This window comes from Pelobates fuscus, chromosome 2 (genome assembly GCF_036172605.1).
Source record: "Pelobates fuscus isolate aPelFus1 chromosome 2, aPelFus1.pri, whole genome shotgun sequence".
In the NCBI taxonomy this organism is placed as follows: Eukaryota; Metazoa; Chordata; class Amphibia; order Anura; family Pelobatidae; genus Pelobates; species Pelobates fuscus.
Window position 1 is genome coordinate 6,787,778 of NC_086318.1, and position 23,163 is coordinate 6,810,940.

General features: G+C 40.0%; 1 protein-coding gene across 2 annotated transcripts in view; it reads left to right on the forward strand.

Annotated features, from left to right (window-relative positions):
• Positions 1-23,163, forward strand: part of DPYSL5 (dihydropyrimidinase like 5) — a 179,107-nt gene that overhangs the window by 115,550 nt on the left and 40,394 nt on the right. Inside the window, exons 10-12 of one of the 2 annotated variants that reach the window (XM_063441896.1) lie at positions 7,989-8,131; positions 9,116-9,323; positions 22,674-22,839. In XM_063441896.1, the coding sequence (XP_063297966.1) occupies positions 7,989-8,131; positions 9,116-9,323; positions 22,674-22,839 (517 nt within the window). The remainder of the gene's footprint in view (positions 1-7,988; positions 8,132-9,115; positions 9,324-22,673; positions 22,840-23,163) is intronic. The other variant, XM_063441897.1, reaches the window with a different exon arrangement.

Below are 23,163 nucleotides of genomic sequence, written 5' to 3' on the forward strand. Positions count from 1 at the left end.
TACCCTGCAAATAGAGAATCCCATAATAACACAGGTATAATAACTGAAAGGTTACCCTGCAAATAGAGAATCCCATAATAACACATGTATAATAACTGGAAGGTTACCCTGCAAATAGAGAATCCTATAATAACACAGGTATAATATCAGGAAGGTTACCCCGCAAATAGAGAATCCCATAATAACACAGGTTTAATAACAGGAAGGTTACCCTGCAAATAGATAATCCCATAATAACACAGGTATAATAACTGGAAGGTTACCCTGCAAATAGAGAATCCCATAATAACACAGGTATAATAACTGGAAGGTTACCCTGCAAATAGAGAATCCCATAATAACACAGGTATAATAACAGGAAGGTTACCCTGCAAATAGAGAATCCCCGTAATAACACAGGTATAATAACAGGAAGGTTACGCTGCAAATAGAGAATCCCATAATAACACAGGTATAATAACAGGAAGGTTACCCTGCAAATAGAGAATGCCATTATAACACAGGTATAATAACTGGAAAGTTACCCTGCAAATAGAGAATCCCATAATAACACAGGTATAATAACAGGAAGGTTACCCTGCAAATAGAGAATCCCATAATCACACAGGTATAATAACAGGAAGGTTACCCCGCAAATAGAGAATCCCATAATAACACAGGTATAATAACTGGAAGGTTACCCTGCAAATAGAGAATACCATAATAACACAGGTATAATAACAGGAAGGTTTCCCCGCAAATAGAGAATCCCATAATAACACAGGTATAATAACTGGAAGGTTACCCCGCAAATAGAGAATCCCATAATAACACAGGTATAATAACTGGAAGGTTACCCTGCAAATAGAGAATCCCATAATAACACAGGTTTAATATCAGGAAGGTTACCCTGCAAATAGAGAATCCCATAATAACACAGGTATAATAACTGGAAGGGTACCCTGAAAATAGAGAATCCCATAATAACACAGGTATAATAACAGGAAGGTTACCCTGCAAATAGAGAATCCCATAATAACATAGGTATAATAACAGGAAGGTTACCCTGCAAATAGAGAATCCCGTAATAACACAGGTATAATAACAGGAAGGTTACCCTGCAAATAGAGAATCCCATAATAACACAGGTATAATAACAGGAAGGTTACCCCGCAAATAGAGAATCCCATTATAACACAGGTATAATAACAGGAAGGTTACCCTGCAAATAGAGAATCCCATAATAACACAGGTATAATAACTGGAAGGTTACCCTGCAAATAGAGAATCCCATAATAACACAGGTATAATATCAGGAAGGTTACCCTGCAAATAGAGAATCCCATAATAACACAGGTATAATAACTGGAAGGTTACCCTGCAAATAGAGAATCCCATAATAACACAGGTATAATATCAGGAAGGTTACCCTGCAAATAGAGAATCCCATAATAACACAGGTATAATAACAGGAAGGTTACCCTGCAAATAGAGAATCCCTGTAATAACACAGGTATAATAACAGGAAGATTACCCTGCAAATAGAGAATCCCATAATAACACAGGTATAATAACTGGAAGGTTACCCTGCAAATAGAGAATCCCATAATAACACAGGTATAATAACAGGAAGGTTACCCTGCAAATAGAGAATCCCCGTAATAACACAGGTATAATAACAGGAAGGTTACCCTGCAAATAGTGAATCCCATAATAACACAGGTATAATAACTGGAAGGTTACCCTGCAAATAGAGAATCCCATAATAACACAGGTATAATAACTGGAAGGTTACCCTGCAAATAGTGAATCCCATAATAACACAGGTATAATAACTGGAAGGTTACCCTGCAAATAGAGAATCCCATAATAACACAGGTATAATAACTGGAAGGTTACCCTGCAAATAGAGAATCCCATTATAACACAGGTATAATAACTGGAAGGTTACCCTGGAAATAGAGAATCCCATTATAACACAGGTATAATAACTGGAAGGTTACCCTGCAAATAGAGAATCCCATAATAACACAGGTACAATAACTGGAAGGTTACCCTGCAAATAGAGAATCCCATAATAACACAGGTATAATAACAGGAAGGTTACCCTGCAAATAGAGAATCCCATAATAACACAGGTATAATAACAGGAAGGTTACCCTGCAAATAGAGAATCCCTTAATAACACAGGTATAATAACAGGAAGGTTACCCTGCAAATAGAGAATCCCATAATAACTGGAAGGTTACCCTGCAAATAGAGAATCCCATAATAACACAGGTATAATAACAGGAAGGTTACCCTGCAAATAGAGAATCCCATAATAACACAGGTATAATAACTGGAAGGTTACCCTGTGAATAGAGAATCCCATAATAACACAGGTATAATAACAGGAAGGTTACCCTGCGAATAGAGAATCCCATAATAACACAGGTTTAATATCAGGAAGGTTATCCTGCGAATAGTGAATCCCATAATAACACAGGTATAATAACTGGAAAGTTACCCTGCAAATAGAGAATCCCATAATAACACAGGTATAATAACTGGAAGGTTACCCTGCAAATAGAGAATCCCATAATAACACAGGTATAATAACAGGAAGGTTACCCCGCAAATAGAGAATCCCATAATAACACAGGTATAATAACTGGAAGGTTACCCTGCAAATAGAGAATCCCATAATAACACAGGTATAATAACTGGAAGGTTACCCTGCAATTAGAGAATCCCATAATAACACAGGTATAATAACTGGAAGGTTACCCTGCAAATAGAGAATCCCATAATAACACAGGTATAATAACAGGAAGGTTACCCTGCGAATAGAGAAACCCATAATAACACAGGTATAATAACAGGAAGGTTACCCTGCAAATAGAGAATTCCATAATAACACAGGTATAATAACTGGAAGGTTACCCTGCAAATAGAGAATCCCATTATAACACAGGTATAATAAGTGGAAGGTTACCCTGCAAATAGAGAATCCCATAATAACACAGGTTTAATATCTGGAAGGTTACCCTGCAAATAGAGAATCCCATAATAACACAGGTATAATAACTGGAAGGTTACCCTGCAAATAGAGAATCCCATAATAACACAGGTATAATAACTGGAAGGTTACCCTGCAAATGGAGAATCCCATAATAACACAGGTATAATAACTGGAAGGTTACCCTGCAAATAGAGAATCCCATAATAACACAGGTATAATATCAGGAAGGTTACCCTGCAAATAGAGAATCCCATAATAACACAGGTATAATAACTGGAAGGTTACCCTGCAAATAGAGAATCCCATAATAACACAGGTATAATAACTGGAAGGTTACCCTGCAAATAGAGAATCCCATAATAACACAGGTATAATAACTGGAAGGTTACCCTGCAAATAGAGAATCCCATAATAACACAGGTATAATAACTGGAAGGTAACCCTGCAAATAGAGAATCCCATAATAACACAGGTATAATAACTGGAAGGTTACCTTGCAAATAGAGAATCCCATAATAACACAGGTATAATAACTGGAAGGTAACCCTTCAAATAGAGAATCCCATAATAACACAGGTATAATATCAGGAAGGTTACCCTGCAAATAGAGAATCCCATAATAACACAGGTATAATAACTGGAAGGTTACCCTGCGAATAGAGAATCCCATAATAGCACAGGTATAATAACTGGAAGGTTACCCTGCAAATAGAGAATTCCATAATAACACAGGTATAATAACTGGAAGGTTACCCTGCAAATAGAGAATCCCACAATAACACAGGTATAATAACTGGAAGGTTACCCTGCAAATAGAGAATCCCATAATAACACAGGTATAATAACTGGAAGGTTACCCTGCAAATAGAGAATCCCATAATAACACAGGTATAATATCAGGAAGGTTACCCCGCAAATAGAGAATCCCATAATAACACAGGTATAATAACTGGAAGGTTACCCCGCAAATAGAGAATCCCATAATAACACAGGTATAATAACTGGAAGGTTACCCTGCAAATAGAGAATCCCATAATAACACAGGTATAATAACTGGAAGGTTACCCTGCAAATAGAGAATCCCATAATAACACAGGTATAATAACTGGAAGGTTACCCTGCAAATAGAGAATCCCATAATAACACAGGTATAATAACAGGAAGGTTACCCTGCAAATAGAGAATCCCCGTAATAACACAGGTATAATAACAGGAAGGTTACGCTGCAAATAGAGAATCCCATAATAACACAGGTATAATAACAGGAAGGTTACCCTGCAAATAGAGAATCCCATAATAACACAGGTATAATAACAGGAAGGTTACCCTGCAAATAGAGAATCCCATTATAACACAGGTATAATAACTGGAAAGTTACCCTGCAAATAGAGAATCCCATAATAACACAGGTATAATAACAGGAAGGTTACCCTGCAAATAGAGAATCCCATAATCACACAGGTATAATAACAGGAAGGTTACCCCGCAAATAGAGAATCCCATAATAACACAGGTATAATAACTGGAAGGTTACCCTGCAAATAGAGAATCCCATAATAACACAGGTATAATAACAGGAAGGTTTCCCCGCAAATAGAGAATCCCATAATAACACAGGTATAATAACTGGAAGGTTACCCCGCAAATAGAGAATCCCATAATAACACAGGTATAATAACTGGAAGGTTACCCTGCAAATAGAGAATCCCATAATAACACAGGTTTAATATCAGGAAGGTTACCCTGCAAATAGAGAATCCCATAATAACACAGGTATAATAACTGGAAGGGTACCCTGAAAATAGAGAATCCCATAATAACACAGGTATAATAACAGGAAGGTTACCCTGCAAATAGAGAATCCCATAATAACATAGGTATAATAACAGGAAGGTTACCCTGCAAATAGAGAATCCCGTAATAACACAGGTATAATAACAGGAAGGTTACCCTGCAAATAGAGAATCCCATAATAACACAGGTATAATAACAGGAAGGTTACCCTGCAAATAGAGAATCCCATAATAACACAGGTATAATAACTGGAAGGTTACCCTGCAAATAGAGAATCCCATAATAACACAGGTATGATAACAGGAAGGTTACCCTGCAAATAGAGAATCCCATAATAACACAGGTATAATAACAGGAAGGTTACCCTGCAAATAGAGAATCCCATAATAACACAGGTATAATAACAGGAAGGTTACCCTGCAAATAGAGAATTCCATAATAACACAGGTATAATAACTGGAAGGTTACCCTGCAAATAGAGAATCCCATAATAACAGAGGTATAATAACAGGAAGCTTACCCTGCAAATAGAGAATCCCATAATAACACAGGTATAATATCAGGAAGGTTACCCTGCAAATAGAGAATCCCATAATAACAGAGGTATAATTACAGGAAGGTTACCCTGCAAATAGAGAATCCCATAATAACACAGGTATAATAACTGGAAGGTTACCCTCCAAATAGAGAATCCCATAATAACACAGGTATAATAACAGGAAGGTTACCCCGCAAATAGAGAATCCCATAATAACACAGGTATAATAACTGGAAGGTTACCCTGCAAATAGAGAATCCCATAATAACACAGGTATAATAACTGGAAGGTTACCCTGCAAATAGAGAATCCCATAATAACACAGGTATAATAACTGGAAGGTTACCCTGCAAATAGAGAATCCCATAATAACACAGGTATAATAACAGGAAGGTTACCCTGCAAATAGAGAATCCCATAATAACACAGGTATAATAACAGGAAGGTTACCCTGCAAATAGAGAATCCCCGTAATAACACAGGTATAATAACAGGAAGGTTACCCTGCAAATAGAGAATCCCATAATAACACAGGTATAATAACTGTAAGGTTACCCTGCAAATAGAGAATCCCATAATAACACAGGTATAATAACAGGAAGGTTACCCTGCAAATAGAGAATCCCATAATAAGACGTATAATAACAGGAAGGTTACCCTGCAAATAGAGAATCCCCTAATAACACAGGTATAATAACAGGAAGGTTACCCCGCAAATAGAGAATCCCATAATAACACAGGTATAATAACTGGAAGGTTACCCTGCAAATAGAGAATCCCATAATAACACAGGTATAATAACAGGAAGGTTACCCTGCAAATAGAGAATCCCATAATAACACAGGTATAATAACTGGAAGGTTACCCCGCAAATAGAGAATCCCATAATAACTGGAAGGTTACCCTGCAAATAGAGAATCCCATAATAACACAGGTATTATATCAGGAAGGTTACCCTGCGAATAGAGAATCCCATAATAACACAGGTATAATAACAGGAAGGTTACCCTGCAAATAGAGAATCCCATAATAACACAGGTATAATAACAGGAAGGTTACCCTGCAAATAGAGAATCCCATAATAACACAGGTATAATAACTGAAAGGTAACCCTGCAAATAGAGAATCCCATAATAACACAGGCATAATAACAGGAAGGTTACCCTGCAAATAGAGAATCCCATAATAACACAGGTATAATAACTGGAAGGTTACCCTGCAAATAGAGAATCCCATAATAACACAGGTATAATATCAGGAAGGTTACCCCGCAAATAGAGAATCCCATAATAACACAGGTATAATAACTGGAAGGTTACCTTGCAAATAGAGAATCACATAATAACACAGGTATAATAACTGGAAGGTAACCCTGCAAATAGAGAATCCCATAATAACACAGGTATAATAACTGGAAGGTTACCCTGCAAATAGAGAATCCCATAATAACACAGGTATAATAACTGGACGGTTGCCCTGCAAATAGAGAATCCCATAATAACACAGGTATAATAACAGGAAGGTTACCCTGCAAATAGAGAATCCCACAATAACACAGGTATAATAACTGGAAGGTTACCCTGCAAATAGATAATCCCACAATAACACAGGTATAATAACAGGAAGGTTACCCTGCAAATAGAGAATCCCATAATAACACAGGTATAATAACAGGAAGGTTACCCTGCAAATAGAGAATCCCATAATAACACAGGTATAATAACTGGAAGGTTACCCCGCAAATAGAGAATCCCATAATAACTGGAAGGTTACCCTGCAAATATAGAATCCCATAATAACACAGGTATTATATCAGGAAGGTTACCCTGCGAATAGAGAATCCCATAATAACACAGGTATAATAACTGAAAGGTAACCCTGCAAATAGAGAATCCCATAATAACACAGGCATAATAACAGGAAGGTTACCCTGCAAATAGAGAATCCCATAATAACAGAGGTATAATAACTGGAAGGTAACCCTGCAAATAGAGAATCCCATAATAACACAGGTATAATAACTGGAAGGTTATTACTGTATTACCTATAGAAAGCAGGTCCGATATCAACGTAATAATATATTACTGGATTACCTATAGAAAGCAGGCCCGATATCAACGTAATAATATATTACTGGATTACCTATAGAAAGCAGGTCCGATATCACCGTAATAATATATTACTGTATTACCTATGGAAAGCAGGTCTGATATCACCGTGATAATATATTACTGGATTACCTATAGAAAGCAGGTCCGATATCAACGTAATAATATATTACTGGATTACCTATAGAAAGCAGGTCGGATATCACCGTAATAATATATTACTGGATTACCTATAGAAAGCAGGTCTGATATCACCGTAATAATATATTACTGTATTACCTATAGAAAGCAGGTCCGATATCACCGTAATAATATATTACTGGATTACCTATAGAAATCAGGTCCGATATCACCGTGATAATATATTACTGGATTACCTATAGAAAGCAGGTCCGATATCACCGTGATAATATATTACTGGATTACCTATAGAAAGCAGGTCCGATATCACCGTAATAATATATTACTGGATTACCTATAGAAAGCAGGCTGATATCACTGTGATAATATATGACTCCTATTTTTGTAATAATAAAGTATTGATATTATTCTGTGTCTCATTCAGGTCGGAGGGAAGATGGACGAGAATCGTTTTGTTGCTGTAACGAGTTCCAATGCGGCCAAGATTCACAATATGTACCCCCGTAAAGGACGTATAATTCCTGGCGCAGACGCGGATGTGGTTGTATGGGATCCTGAAGCTGCAAAGTAAGTGCATGATTTCTGTAAAATTGGACTAGTATAGGAACAAGTCAGCGGACACACAGTGCTTCCAAAAAGGATTTAGACTGCCTGGAGTTGTTTAATTTAATTTTTAATTTTTTTTTATTTTGGTTGAGGTTTTATGCTATAATTCTTTAAAAATAAATACATCCCATCAATCTACACTTCTGACAACATTGCAAAAATATAAACAGATTAAAACCTAAAAATGTTTTGCAAAAAAAGAAATTATTTAACTAACTAAAATCCAGAGTCAGTCTCTGAGTGACCCCTCCGACGTCACAGGGGCCTCGCCTGGTCCAACCGCAGGTTTTTCAATAACGCACTCAATGGCCGGCAAGGGGAGGGAAAGAGTGGAGAGGGTTTTTGTTTCTATTTAAATATACTGAGTGCAACAGAGAGAGGTGGCGGGAGCACAGTGGGTGGAAGGGGTCGCAATACTTCTGTCAATATGATGTTTTAGTTTTTTGTTGCTTTTTTTGATACATTGGCTAACTTTGCAAAAATCAGGTTTTTACTTTGTTATTATGGGCTATTGGGTGTAGAATGATGCAAAAAAAAAAAAAAACATGGTTTAAGCAATTGTAACATAAGGCGGCAACACAAAACAAAATGTGAAAATAATAAAAGGAGGTCTGAATATTTTCTGAATGCACTGTAATTCCATGTTCTAAAATATTGTTTCTCAGAATCCTCCTCTTTATGTTTTGCCACATGTGGTATATGTAGAATTGGTGTAGGAATGAATTACAAGCCGGCTTCTAAGGTGTCAGCTAACCGTCGGAGTAGATCTGGTGCATAATGGCCATTTACTGAGTGTAAAAACTGACACTTCATTTTATTACCAATTTGAGGCTCACTTCATAGTCTGAGATCAATGTGATGGCATTCTGTGCATTTATTGTGTAATGAAGATTCTAATGTCGTGGCATTTACCTGGTCTGATATCTCAACCTCCTGTACCCCCAGGACACTCTCAGCCAGTACCCAGGTTCAAGGTGGAGACGTCAATCTCTATGAAAACATGCGATGCCACGGAGTACCACTTGTCACCATAAGTCGTGGACGTGTTGTCTATGAAAATGGGGTGTTCATGTGTGCTGAGGGATCTGGTACTTTCTATCCCATGAGGACCTATCCAGATTACTTATACAAGAAGATGATCCAGAAAGAGAAGGTGAGGAAATATTCATGCAGCAGTTAGTGTTGCGAGGGGTTGGAGACTATGTACAGAGAGTGGGGGCGCACACATAGGAAATGGGGGGCACACGACATGAGGGGAGGCACATGCAGGGTGTGAATGTTATGGACTAGGTGTTGAAGGGCACACGAAGGGAGTGACGGGTACAAGCAGAGAGTGAATGTTATGTACTAAGTGTTTAAAAGCACACACAGGGAGTGAGGGGTCCGGGCAGGGAGTGAGGGGCACACGCAGTGAGTGAGGGGTCCGGGCAGGGAGTGAGGGGCACACGCAGGGAGTGAGGGGCACACGCAGGGAGTGAGGGGCACACGCAGGGAGTGAGGGGCACACGCAGGGAGTGTGGGGCACACGCAGGGAGTGAGGGGCACACGCAGGGAGTGAGGGGCACACGCAGGGAGTGAGGGGCACACGCAGGGAGTGACGGGCACACGCAGGGAGTGACGGGCACACGCAGGGAGTGAGGGGCACACGCAGGGAGTGAGAGGCACACGCAGGGAGGGAGTGGCACATGCAGGGTGTAAGGCGTACAGACAGAGCGTGAATGTTATGTACAAGGAATTGAAGGGTACGCACATAGAGTGGGTGATGTATGCAGGGAGTGAGGGGTACACGCAAAGAGTGAAGGGTACAGACAGAGTGTGAATGTTATGTACAAGAATTGAAGGGTACACACAGAGAGTGGGTGATGTATGCAGGGATTGAGGGGTACACGCACAGAGTGAGGGGTACAAACAGAGTGTGAATGTTATGTACAAGGAGTTGAAGGGTATGTACAGAAAGTGGGTGATGTATGCAGGGATTGAGGGGTACAGGTTTTCGATGGCTCTATTAAAGTGATGCTAAATAAACTTGTGGTCAATTGTGGTATTCAGAACCTGAGGATTAGATCATGGTAAAAGTGATGTCAGACAGCAACAGATTGACAGCTGCTTATATGTAGATAAATACTGGATAGGAGATGGTGACTTACATCACATTGAACATGACAGAGTCCCATTTTCCTGCCTTGTTTTTTCTAAATATCTTTATTGAAGACAGGTGAGAAAAAGCAGCAGCAGTGTAAAATCAATAATTTGTCTTTAAGTATTGAGAGTGGAGATCTTGGGATTCACAGTCTATGGGACTCTAGATTCAGTGGAGATCTTGGGATTCACAGTCTATGGGACTCTAGATTCAGTGGAGATCTTGGGATTCACAGTCTATGGGATTCTAGATTCAGCGGAGATCTTGGGAGTCACAGTCTGTGGGATTCTAGAGTCAGTTGAGATCTTGGGAGTCATTGGATTCTAAATTCAGTGGAGATCTTGGGAGTCATGGGATTCTAGATTCAGTGGGGATCTTGGGAGTCACAGTCTATGGGATTCTAGATTTAGTGGAGATCTTGGGAGTCAGTCTATGGGATTCTAGATTCAGAGGAGATCTTAGGAGTCATGGAATTCTAGATTCCGTGGCGATCTTGGGAGTCACAGTCTATGGGATTCTAGATTCAGAGGAGATCTTAGGAGTCATGGAATTCTAGATTCAGTGGAGATCTTGGTAGTCACAGTCTATGGGATTCTAAATTCAGTGGCGATCTTGGGAGTCACAGTCTATGGGATTCTAGATTAAGTGGAGATCTTGGGAGTCACAGTCTATGGGATTCTAGATTAAGTAGAGATCTTGGGAGTCACAGTCTATGGGATTCTAGGTTCAGTGGAGATCTTGGGAGTCACTGTTTATAGGATTCTAGATTCAGTTGAGATCTTGGGAGCCACAGTCTATGGGATTCTAGATTCAGTGGAGATCTTGAGACCCACAGTTTATGGGATTCTAGATTCAGTGGAGATATTGGTAGTCACAGTCTATGGGATTCTAGATTAAGTGGAGATCTTGGGAGTCACAGTCTATGGGATTCTAGATTCAGTGGAGATCTTGGGAGTCACAGTCTATGGGATTCTAGATTAAGTGGAGATCTTGGGAGTCACTGTTTATAGGATTCTAGATTCAGTTGAGATCTTGGGAGCCACAGTCTATGGGATTCTAGATTCAGAGGAGATCTTGAGACCCACAGTTTATGGGATTCTAGATTCAGTGGAGATCTTGGGAGTCAAAGTCTATGGGATTCTAGATTCAGTGGAGATCTTGGTAGTCAAAGTCTATGGGATTCTAGATTCAGTGGAGATCTTGGGAGTTGTGGGATTCTAGATTCAGTAGAGATTTGGGGAGTCACAGTCTAGGAATTCCAGTTATCACACCTATGTGTGGGGGTTATTGCAGCTTCAATAAAGATATGGAGTTTTTATGTAGCAAAATTAAAGTCTCAGATTGCCTGTTTAGTGATTTCACATCAGAATGTAAAAGCATATTGGAAGCATCTGCAAAACACACAATACCCTGGGAAATATATTCATTGTAATCAGATTACATCTGTCCAAATAAGAAGTGTTTTCCGATATTTAAGGAATTGACAGATCTATTTAAGGATAGGTGTTTTATTTTCAGTATATAAAGATCTTAAATACACTTAAATTGACCTTATGGGCACCAACACAACCTATGCTCCTCTGATAAGTTGATCAGCCTCATATCTGCTGTATTTTTATCGTTGTTTTATTCTATTTAGTATTAAAAAAAAAAAAAAAAACTTTTTTCAACTTCCTGCAGCACACCCATGTTCCTTATTTACCCACCTTTTTCACATAATGTGTTCCCGAACTGTCCTCTTCCTCTCAGTATACAGAGATGTGTGAGCTGAGCTGCTGGGAGATAGAGGCTGCAGACTGGAGGACGGGGACAGCCTGGGAAACACATGGTGATTGTCACTACTACATGTATATTAAACAAGTTGCTGAGCGCTGAGGAGTATACTGGTGAGATAGGGGCAAACAGCAGAACAATCCACTCTGGTGTCCTTCGTCTCCAGTAGATAGAAAAGTACTTGAGTGGGGGAAGTTGGAAGTTGTGCTTAAATTTCCTTAAGTGTGGCAATATTAAACAACAAGAATAGGACAAAAGTATAAACTGATAGTGTAGTAACAGGGAGAGAAGGGTCGAGAGGTCCATTTACCTTATTGGAGCTACTGGATGAATAAATAGATGTACACTCACATGATACAGCTCCCCAAACTGGCCTATTTTGATTAGTGGAGAGCGCTATTGTGCCAGAAGCTCATGTGCTACAGACTTTTGGAGGTTTGAAGGGCAGCCTCTTGCCCACAGACTATAGGACTGGTCAAAAGAGCCCCTCGAAAGGGCTATTGTCGCTGTGGGGAGTGGTATAAGGGTTTACTTTGGCTTCCCAGGCAGACCTGACGACTTTTGGACTTGTTACACATTGAGCGCCTGACTGGGAGATACCCTGAAGGTCTCTGGAACTGTTCCTCGGATAGAAATTGTGCCCAGGTCCAGTAAACCCATATTAGCCAAATAAGTAAAGTTTAGGGCTATTTAAACTCCCTGTTACTATATTTGTCAATCTTTATTTCTTATATATTAGTCTTACAGAGATGTCTGCAACGCGGAAGCAGACGCATGTCAAACACATTTAGACAGTATAATAGCATTAGGAAATGAAACACCATTTGTAATAAAGATATAAGGTAAACAAACTGAGAAACATGTCTTTCTGAACCAAAATCAGTACTCCCGTGTGTGCCGGGAAATGCCAGTCAGGCTTCATACTGAAAACTGACTATGCTAGATTATAGTCATTACAATAAGCATATAAAAGCTGCTGCTAAAATCACATGAATGAGCAGTCGATGCTAAGCCTCTAGTAGTCACTATTCCCAGGGCACATCTTCGTAAAACATGCTCTATACAATATTTACTCTAAAGTAATGTTGATCTGCAGGCTAATTATTACTTCGAGGGCATAACCTCCAGAGCTCAAGATAGTAAGTCACCCCACTACAGGAAAAATAGAGAAAAGAACCATAAAACAAGAAAATAATAACGAATTGCATATATAAGTGACAGTCATGAGTAGTTTATGGTAATATGGCTCAGGCTTTATTCTCAATGCCAACTCAGCCGATACCTATAAATGGCAGTGCCACTTCTCCTCCATGGCAGAAGTCGTTGCGGGACAGGTTTCCTCTCCAGCCCCAGACCTGTATTAGGGCCAGTATCTGTACACCACAGACCTTGTGAATTCCAGAGTCCAAGTCTAACCCCTTCAAGGGAAGGACAGAAGATGTATGTGACCATTTCCGCTGTCTGTGGACCATCTTCCGCCTGAGTGGGCAATGCAATGAGGGCAAGCCTCAGGCGGCTCTCGGCCCAAGTAGGTAAGGAAGGAGATTCACAAGCTGCGTCATGCTTATTTTTCTCCCAGCCAGCTTCACCGCTTCAGGGGGAACACTTTTCTCTGATCTGCTTGCGGCAGCTTATCTTGTAGCCTCAGCCAGAAGTGGCAGAAAGTCTTGTCGGGCCTCATCATGAAGAGCGTTACGGAGTCATGGCGGTTCTGCTGCATTGGGCTCACACCATGCGGTTTCGAGTGGAGTGTTGTGGCCATCTTAGGATTCCAAAGAGCAAGTCAGAATCGGTTCTTAAACTGCAGCAGTCCAGAAGGGAACTGGGATATCCTCCATGGGTCCAAGGGTGGAGGGGGGGGGGGGGGTGGTAAGAGTACTGCAGGACCCTGCTACTAGTCGTCGTGCAAGGAGATTGGCCGCCTCTCCCCGGCTCCGCTCCCCGTAGACCGCAATAGACTCGTCTGCGCATTCAGCTACAGAAATTGTCAAGCTCCTTGTGAAGGATTTTTCATGTATTTGCCTGTGGGCCCTCAGTTAAACCTTCTCCCTGCTGTTTAAATGCCTGTATCCGTTCGGTTCAATATGTATGTACCACTTTAAGAACCAAGGGTATGTGTGTGTAATGCATTGCAGAACATTTTTAAAAGTTGACAGTTGGCAGTTAACTCCTTGAGCCATTTATTAAATTGGCAGTTGTCTCCCTGAATGGTGTTTCGTCTGGTTACTGGGGGATTTGGGATATTACCTTCTATACCAGCGGAGATCTGGGGATTTAATATTGCAGTCCCGTTACACTCCTGACTTGAATAATGCTTGTTTGGCAACGTTTGAGTGCAGTATCTGGGATTTATGCCCCTAATTCTGCCAAAATCAGGAGAGCTTAAACTCTACACGTCCATTAAGCTTGAAGGTCAGGCTCTGCCCCCATGCTACCATCTTTCATTGCCCTGTTGTGGTTTCCACTAGTTATCTGAAAGCGCGTTCTTTGTCCTCTGGTTTTTGATCTTGGCTTGTTCCTGACTATCCGTATTTCTGGTACCCTTGACCTTTTGGCTTTGTCTATTCGTTTATGCTTCTGCATGTGTTCCTGACCTCGGCTAGTTATTGACTATCCTCTCTATGTTAAATCCGGCCATTCTAAAGCCTGGTAATACATTTATTTATATTTTGTATTGTTTTTGTGTTTTACTTAGTTCTGCATGTTGGGTCACCGTATTGTCCTGATGTTAGGATAGGGCCATGGACCCTGCAGAATTAAGTCAACACATGTTGACCTGCGAGAGGAAGGTTGATGAGATTGATAATCGCATGGATCAATTCGCTTAGGCCTTTTAAACATTATTAATACGTACTGCTCAACTTCAACCTGAAGATCCTCAGTCAGTGCCTCCCCAACCTATTTACGGCTAGTCCTATAGTGTACAAGATACCTTCTGTCACTCTATCTACTCCTCCTCATTGGTGATGCTGTGGGTTCATAAATCAAATTGAGTATCACTTTGAGGCTTCTCTTAGCTACTTCTCTTCTGACAGAGCTAAGATTGGGTGCATGATGAACCAGTTGGCAGGAAAAGTGCTTACCTGAGCAAATCCATGATGGGAGAGCAATAAATCTATTGCATATAACTATGTGGAATTCCTCGCTGAATTTAAACTAACTTTCTAACCCTTAGGGAAAGAGAAAAATGCTGCTAAGGTATTAATGCGTATCAAGCAAGGTAACCATACGGTAGCTGATTATGCTATCGAGTTCCATACTCTCGCATCCAAGGTTGATTGGACTAACAGTTCTTTAGTCACTGCCTTCTCAGAAGGATTATCTGAGGCTATACTAGATGAAACGGCTGCCAGAGAACTACCAGATAAGCTTAGCGAATTGTAAGGATATTTATAGGGTAATAAATATTAAAATAATATTTGATAAAAAGTATTGAAAATGAATTTAATAATTTTTATTAAAGGGACATCATAGTCACCAGAACACCTACAGCTTATTGAATTTGTTCTGGTGAGTAGAATCATTACCGTCAGGCTTTTTGCTGTAAACACTGTCTTTTCAGAGAAAATGCAGTGTTTACATTACAGCCTAGTGATAACGTCACTGGCCACTCCTCAGATGGCTGCTAGAGATCCTTCCTGGGTCATGGCTGCCTAAAATGCATCCAAACATTCAGTATCTCCTCCCTCTGCATGCAGACACTGAACTTTCCTCATAGAGATTCATTGATTCAATTCATCTCTATGAGGAGATGCTGATTGGCCAGGGCTGTGTTTGAATCATGCTGGCTCTGCCTCTGATCTGCCTCCTTGACAGTCTCAGCCAATCCAATGGGGAAGCACTGTGATTGGCTCAGGCTACCACTTCTGATGATGTCAGCAGACTGCTTGTTTTTCTGAGGCAAACAGCATGCAGAGTTACAGCTTCAGGCTTGAATACAGTAAGGGGGGCCCAGGGGGGCTAGATGGTGGTTTTAACACTATAGGGTCAGGAATACATGTTTGTGTTTCTGACCCTATAGTGATCCTTTAACATCAAAAATGTATAATTTGGCACTGTTTCCCCTTGAATGATTTAAAGTGAAGAGTTGCCCACTATTTTAACTCATAGCCCCTGGAGTACGTTTATTAGAGGATTTGTATTTCACACATTAATCACAACCGATTATAAAAATATAATTTATTGCAACAAATAATTAATAATAATATGTAACATGCATGACTATAATCAGTGAATATTTAGCTATAACAATAGTTTAAAATATGGCAATGTTTATGGCAACAAATAACCACAACACAGATAATTTCTGAATCACTTAAGGATGATGAGATTGTTAGTCTACATAGAAATGATCCACCAGTAGGATTAGGATACTCAGCAAGTATTAGTACAGATTTTTAAGACACGTGAATAATCAAATAGCTAATTAGCAACAGAATCCAGTAACATAAAGTTAGAAATATTTCCAAAGGAGTTAAATGCAAAATTTACACATAATTCCCCTAGAATTTCATTATCAGTTATAATTAACATAGATCCAGATTTTAGCAATGTTACAGGAAACCTTCAGCTCAGCTTTAGAATTCCTTTACACAGAATGTAACACAGAGCTTGCAGCTTAAAGTCATAAAAACTAGATGCTGACAGTTTGCTAGAATCAGTATACAGAAAACTAACTTACTCACTGCTGGCTACATTTCTCACAGATTAAACACTTTATTAAACATTGCAGACAAAATATACAATGTTTCTCACATAAATAGTCAAGTTAACTGTTCTTTTGCATCCAGTGACCAAAAGAACCCTTTTTAATTTTTCAACACTGCAGATATTTTCTGATTAAATATTAACCTTCCCTAATTTCCCATTGGCCAATATTTCTGGATAATAGCTTGATATGCTAAACTTGGCAATGTACCAGATATAATTATTAGTCCCCGTTGCAGTCTGAGGTTTTAATTATATATATAATTCCCTCAGCTAACACGACACCGGTCAAGCAATACCACATAAAATTGAGTCTCACCGATGCCTGCTGGCACTTATGTGGAGAGAAAGGCACTTACATCCACATGTGGTGGCAATGTCCAAGAGTAAGAGAATACTGGGAGAAAATAGTAGAGCTTAGCTCTCAGATACTACAGAGACCCCTAGATTTAGATCCATGGGGATGTCTGCTCTCGAGACCTAATGAGGGACTAAACAGACACGAACAAAAACTATTGAACATGCTATATCTAGCGGCCAGATGGACTTCACAAAAATGGGCATGCCCAGAGCTGCCACATATCTCTATGGTAATTGCAAAAATCAGGGACAACTACCTTATGGACAAACTTACGGCTCAGGTCCGAAATACCACCTCCACGTTCAATAAAGTATGGGAACTGTGGGAACAATATGACGATTCATCTCTAAATTCACAGGGATTATATAAACACGCATACAATCGCGCATGCACTGAGGCCAAACCACCTATACCACAGAACACAACAAAACCTCTGGAAATCGCAGAGCCAATATTACTAATGTTATGTTGACAATTATATTATTGTTTGTCTAAAATTCAAAAGTTGACCAAACGTATCACAGTAACACCACAACATTCGAAGCAATGCAAAGCAACCTGACGACCGCTTACCAATATGTACAATATTGTGCACAATGTTTGGCTAAACTCTGGCTTCTTGCGTAAGCCTTGGTGATCACTTGCATCTGTATCATTGTCAACGCAAAAAATAAAGATTTAAAAAAAATAAAATAATTCCCTCAGTTAAATATGATTTCAAAAGTTTGAAATACATTTTAGTAAAAATGTATTAAATTAAATTAAACCAGCATATTTACCCGTTTTTTTGGTAGAAAATTCTTTAGGCTTGAAGATATAATTCCATGGATGGTTAATGCAAGTAAAGTTTAGATAGAGAAAACGTAGGAATATAGAATAGTTCTGGCTAGCAAAGAAATGCAACTAAGTCCCATCTCAGTTGGAAAGACAGAGTATTCGGTGTGTCCAGAGTGTGTTCCCTTGTCTGGTCTGATCGGATGATGCTGTGATGATCTCCTGAATCCCCAATTTCTGAATCTTGCATCCGACCTTTTGATCCAGCCCTCTAACAGTGTAATGTTCTAATTTTTAAAGAATTCCATATCTTGAATTTCTTTACGTCACCAATTTAAAGTGACCAATGGAATTAGGCGGGTGTACGTTCTTTTAAAGATTGTCTTATAGACATTGATCAGTAGATGGCATTGCAGCATCACTATCAATTTCCATCACTAATTCCAACTACCACTTTGTTTAAGGTGTTAATTGAATTTTGTGATGTAAATGACATGGGTTCCTAATCATGGCTGGCTGCCATACTTCAAAGGGGTAGTAGTCCTTTTTGGTAGACTACCAGTCTCCTTTTCATGCCATAAGGTATCTTTTTGACTCCTCTGGACTTCGGTTTTAACTCACTCTTACAATGGGGTCTTATAAAAGTCCCATTGAATTTACAAAATAAAATTAATTACTGGTAGGGAGTATCTCTATGTCTTTTACACACATTTAGCTAATGTTAGTTTTAATAATAATGAAATCAGTTCATTAATTTCTCTCTATGAATATATTATAATTATTAATGTAGGTTTTATTTGTATATAATTAAACCTAATTATATGGTAAGTGTGTGTGTGTATATATATCTTGGCTTTGGTTTCTAACAGTTAGTGCTAAGTGTAAGAGATACCTTATCTCTGATCTGTTTTATATTAGCCGCATTCCAGTCAGTTTGGTCATGCAGTGAAGGGAGTAAGAAAGAAAATAATGTGTCTGTGTCTTTACAGTATGCATTTAATTTAATTTTCGCAATACCTCTGACAGAATACATCACATCAACAATAAATTGCGAGAGGGAACTAGAAAGAATGCAAGACACACTCTTGCTCCTCTTGTACTGCGTTTCAATACGGCTGTTTTCCAAGAGCCTCACGTTTCAGCTGAACCCGAACCCATGCAATTGGGAGTTTTGAGATTGTCTGAGGCAGAGAAACCCTGCAGAAGGAATGAGGACCTTTGCTTGTATTGTGGCAAAAAGGGACATATGAGGATTACCTGTCCATTGAGACCGGAAACTTGCACACCTAAGAACTGTCAGGAGACTGGCCTTAGGTGTTATGTCCCCTGCAATGCCTCTTAACAGACTTCTCATTTCTGTTTCTTCTCAATCCCTTGTCAATGTATATTCTTGCAAGGCTCTAGTCGATTCAGGAGCAGAACATTTTGTAGACACACACGTTGTGTCTAAACATGCCAATCTCCCTTAAGGAGAAAACCACACCTTTGGCCGTTGAGGACATAGATGGTAGACCCCTTAAGAAACCTCTTAACCTCTTGACGAAACAGATCCTAATATCCAGATCCTCTAGGGGCCTTACATGAGTAACTAATAACCTTCCAGGTTATATTCCTCTCCTTCTTGTCCAATTGTACTTGGGTTTCCATGATCCTCGTGTAGATTTGATAAGGTGTGAGACACTGGCATGGGGAAAAGATTGTAGATACGATTGTCTTTAACCTGTGATCAAAATATTGGTTAACATCAACGTGCCTACTACTGCTCCCCTTTTTTTAACGATAGTTCCTTTCCAGTTCTTAGAGGATAAAGAGGTTTTTAATAAGGTTCCTGCTGACACTCTACCTTCACATAGGTTGTATGATTGTTCCATAGATTTGTTATCAGGTACTTTGCCACCTAAGGGAAGAGTATATACTTTGTCTCCCTTGGAAGTAAAATCATGGAGGAATATATACAGGAGTTGTAGCGAAAGACACTTCGCCACTGTGTTTTGGAGGGGGCTGCTTACCCGCCTCTTACCCTGTGACTACGGTCCCTGGGCGATTTGGCCCTTTATACACGGTATTTGGGCATACTGTGGGTTATTGGGCTGCCCCAGGATTATGGGCCCTCTCATAAGCCCATACGAAACTTAAACCCCATGGCGTTTGAACTGTGTTTGTGGCATCTGAGCGCTGTTTGGATATGTTGAGCGCTCAGATCCAAGCCATCTGGGGATGGGTTGAATGTGGGGGTTCTGTTTAGTATAACAGGAGTTATGTATTTTTATGTCTTTTGGTGGTTGCTGGTAACATGTGCTTAATGGAGGCTGTGTTTGTCCCTGGATATAATGAAATCAGCTTCTCCATTGTCTCCAGGATAGAGGATTCTGGGGAACTAGTTGAGCTGGAAAAAACATGCTTCCAGAAGGTCAAATGCACATTTGTACTAACTTTTGAACCCCTGGTCCAATTCGTATGATTTTTGAGTATGTTGTTCCCCCGAATGGATTGATTGTGAATATGTATTTTTATGCGAATGTGATGTATATTTTGGGAGTTATGAATGTTGTGTAAAAACTGTATTTTCCCTACCTATGATAATTGTATTTTCCTGTGTGTACAGATAATTAGTTTACAGGTAGAGGGGAGGGCTATGTGTGGGATGTAACTATTGTGTGATTGGTTAATGTACGTTACTGTGTGTGTCCCTCCCCTTCATGGGAGCACCTAATAAAAAGGGCTGCAAGCTAGCAGCCAGAGAGTTCTATTTTTACCCTCAACTTGAGTCCTGTCTCTTATTGGGGGAATCTGCTGCAAGGGATTGCTATGCTAGGCATATTCCCTTGCTATAATCACTGAGCTCTTGTAAGAGCTTGTTCCTGCTTCGTTCTGAAGGGAGATAGCTGCAGCCTGCGGTGCTTATTGGTCATACAGTCATCCCAACTGTGAAGTATTGTGGTGGGGGCATCATGGTTTGGGGCTGCTTTGCTGCGTCAGGGCCTGGACGGATTGCTATCATCGAAGGAAAAATGAATTCCCAAGTTTATCAAGACCTTTTGCCTACCAGCTGAAGCTCAACAGAAGATGGGTGTTGCAACAGGACAATGACCCAAAGCATAGAAGTAAATCAACAACAGAATGGCTTAAACAGAAGAAAATATGCCTTCTAAAGTGGCCCAGTCAGAGTCCTGACCTCAACCCGATTGAGATGCTGTGGCATGACCTCAAGAAAGCGATTCACACCAGACATCCCAAGAATATTGCTGAACTGAAACAGTTCTGTAAAGAGGAATGGTCAAGAATTACTCCTGACCGTTGTGCACGTCTGATCTGCAACTACAGAAAACGTTTGGTTGAAGTTATTGTTGCCAAAGGAGGTTCAACCAGTTATTAAATCCAAGGGTTCACATACTTTTTCCACCTGCACTGTGAATGTTTACATGGTGTGTTCAATAAAAACATGGCAACATTTCATTCTTTGTGTTTTATTAGTTTAAGCAGACTGTGATTGTCTATTGTTGTGACTTAGATGATGATCAGATCACATTTTATGACCAATTTGTGCAGAAACCCATATCATTCCAAAGGGTTCACATACTTTTTCTTGCAACTGTATCTACATCAACCCTAACCTAACAATAATCATATATCTACATCAACCATAACCCTACCCTAACAATAATCATATCTACATCAATTTTAACCTAACAATAATCCTATATCTACACCAACCCTAACCTAACAATAACCCTATATCTACATCAACCCTAACCCTACCCTAACTATAACCCTATATCTACATCAACCCTAACCCTATATCTACATCAACCCTAACCCTACCCTCACTATAACCCTATATCTACATTAACCCTACCCTAACAATAACCCTATATCTACATCAACCATAACCCTACCCTGACCTAATAATCCTATATCTACATCAACCATAACCATACACTAACAATAATCATATAACTGCATCAACCTGAACCATACACTAACAATATCCTTAATAACAATATTCCTTCTGCTGACGTCAGTACTGACATAAGATGAAGTATTCCCCACCTCACACTCTGTGATTGCTCTGTACTGTGTGATTGGGAGGGAGAGCTGCAGCTCCTGATAGCCCACATTTATAATTATTGCAGTTTAAAGGGCTTTATGCAGTGCTCAATATAGCCCAACTAACAGAGAGGAGTCTGAACTGCTTGGAGCTACCTAATGTCAGGAAGGGGTTAAAGGGAAACTATAGGCTAGGAATAAAGTTGTATTCGTAGCACTATTGTGCCCACCTCGCTCATGCACCCTCTCTCCCCCCCCCCCCCCCCCCATCGCTGCTCACAAAGGGTTTAACAAAAAACATAATTCACTTACCCGAATCCAGCTCCACCTCCGCTCCTCTTCCCCAAACATCGCCCGACATAGGGGACCTAATGCGCATGCACAGCTTGTGCCATGATCGCATTAGGAGAACCCCAAGGGAAAGCATTGAATCATGTCTTCATGCATAGTGTAAGGATGTCCAGCATCAGTTAGGCCCGGTAGACAGCCACTAGAGGTGGGGTTAACACTGCAATGTAATTATTGCTGTTTCTCAATAACTGCAATAATTACAATTGTGGGGTTAAAGTGACAGGGACAGAGCTCCCAGACCACTTCACTCGTGGTCTGAGTGTCTATAGTGTCCTTTAAGCAAACTTAACACAACTCATTATCTGTGAGGACTTAAATCATTTATTAAATCTCTTTTTTTCTCCTTTTAGACTTTAAGCCTAAAATGTGTAGATCGTACTCCATACCAGGGGGATGTGGCAGTGGTGCATGCTGGGAAAAAGGAAACAGGCAGCCCGATGGCAGACACTCCTACTCGGCCAATCACTCGTCATGGGGGCGTGAGAGACCTTCACGAGTCCAGCTTCAGCCTATCTGGTAAGAGAGGACATATAAGACGTATAGACCAGCAGGACCTTGCACTGCAGTGTTCACATTGTGCAAAACTACAATGCACCAGAACATAGACTGCAGGGTACATATATAGATAGTGTACACACAGAGACAGATATTACACCAGGGCATAGACTGCAGGGCTCATATATAGATAGTGTACACACAGAGACAGACAGTACACCAGGGCATAGACTGCAGGGCTCATATATAGATAGTGTACACACATTATAGACAGACAGTACACCAGAACATAGACTGCAGGGTTCATACATAGATAGTGTACACACAGTATAGACAGACCGTACA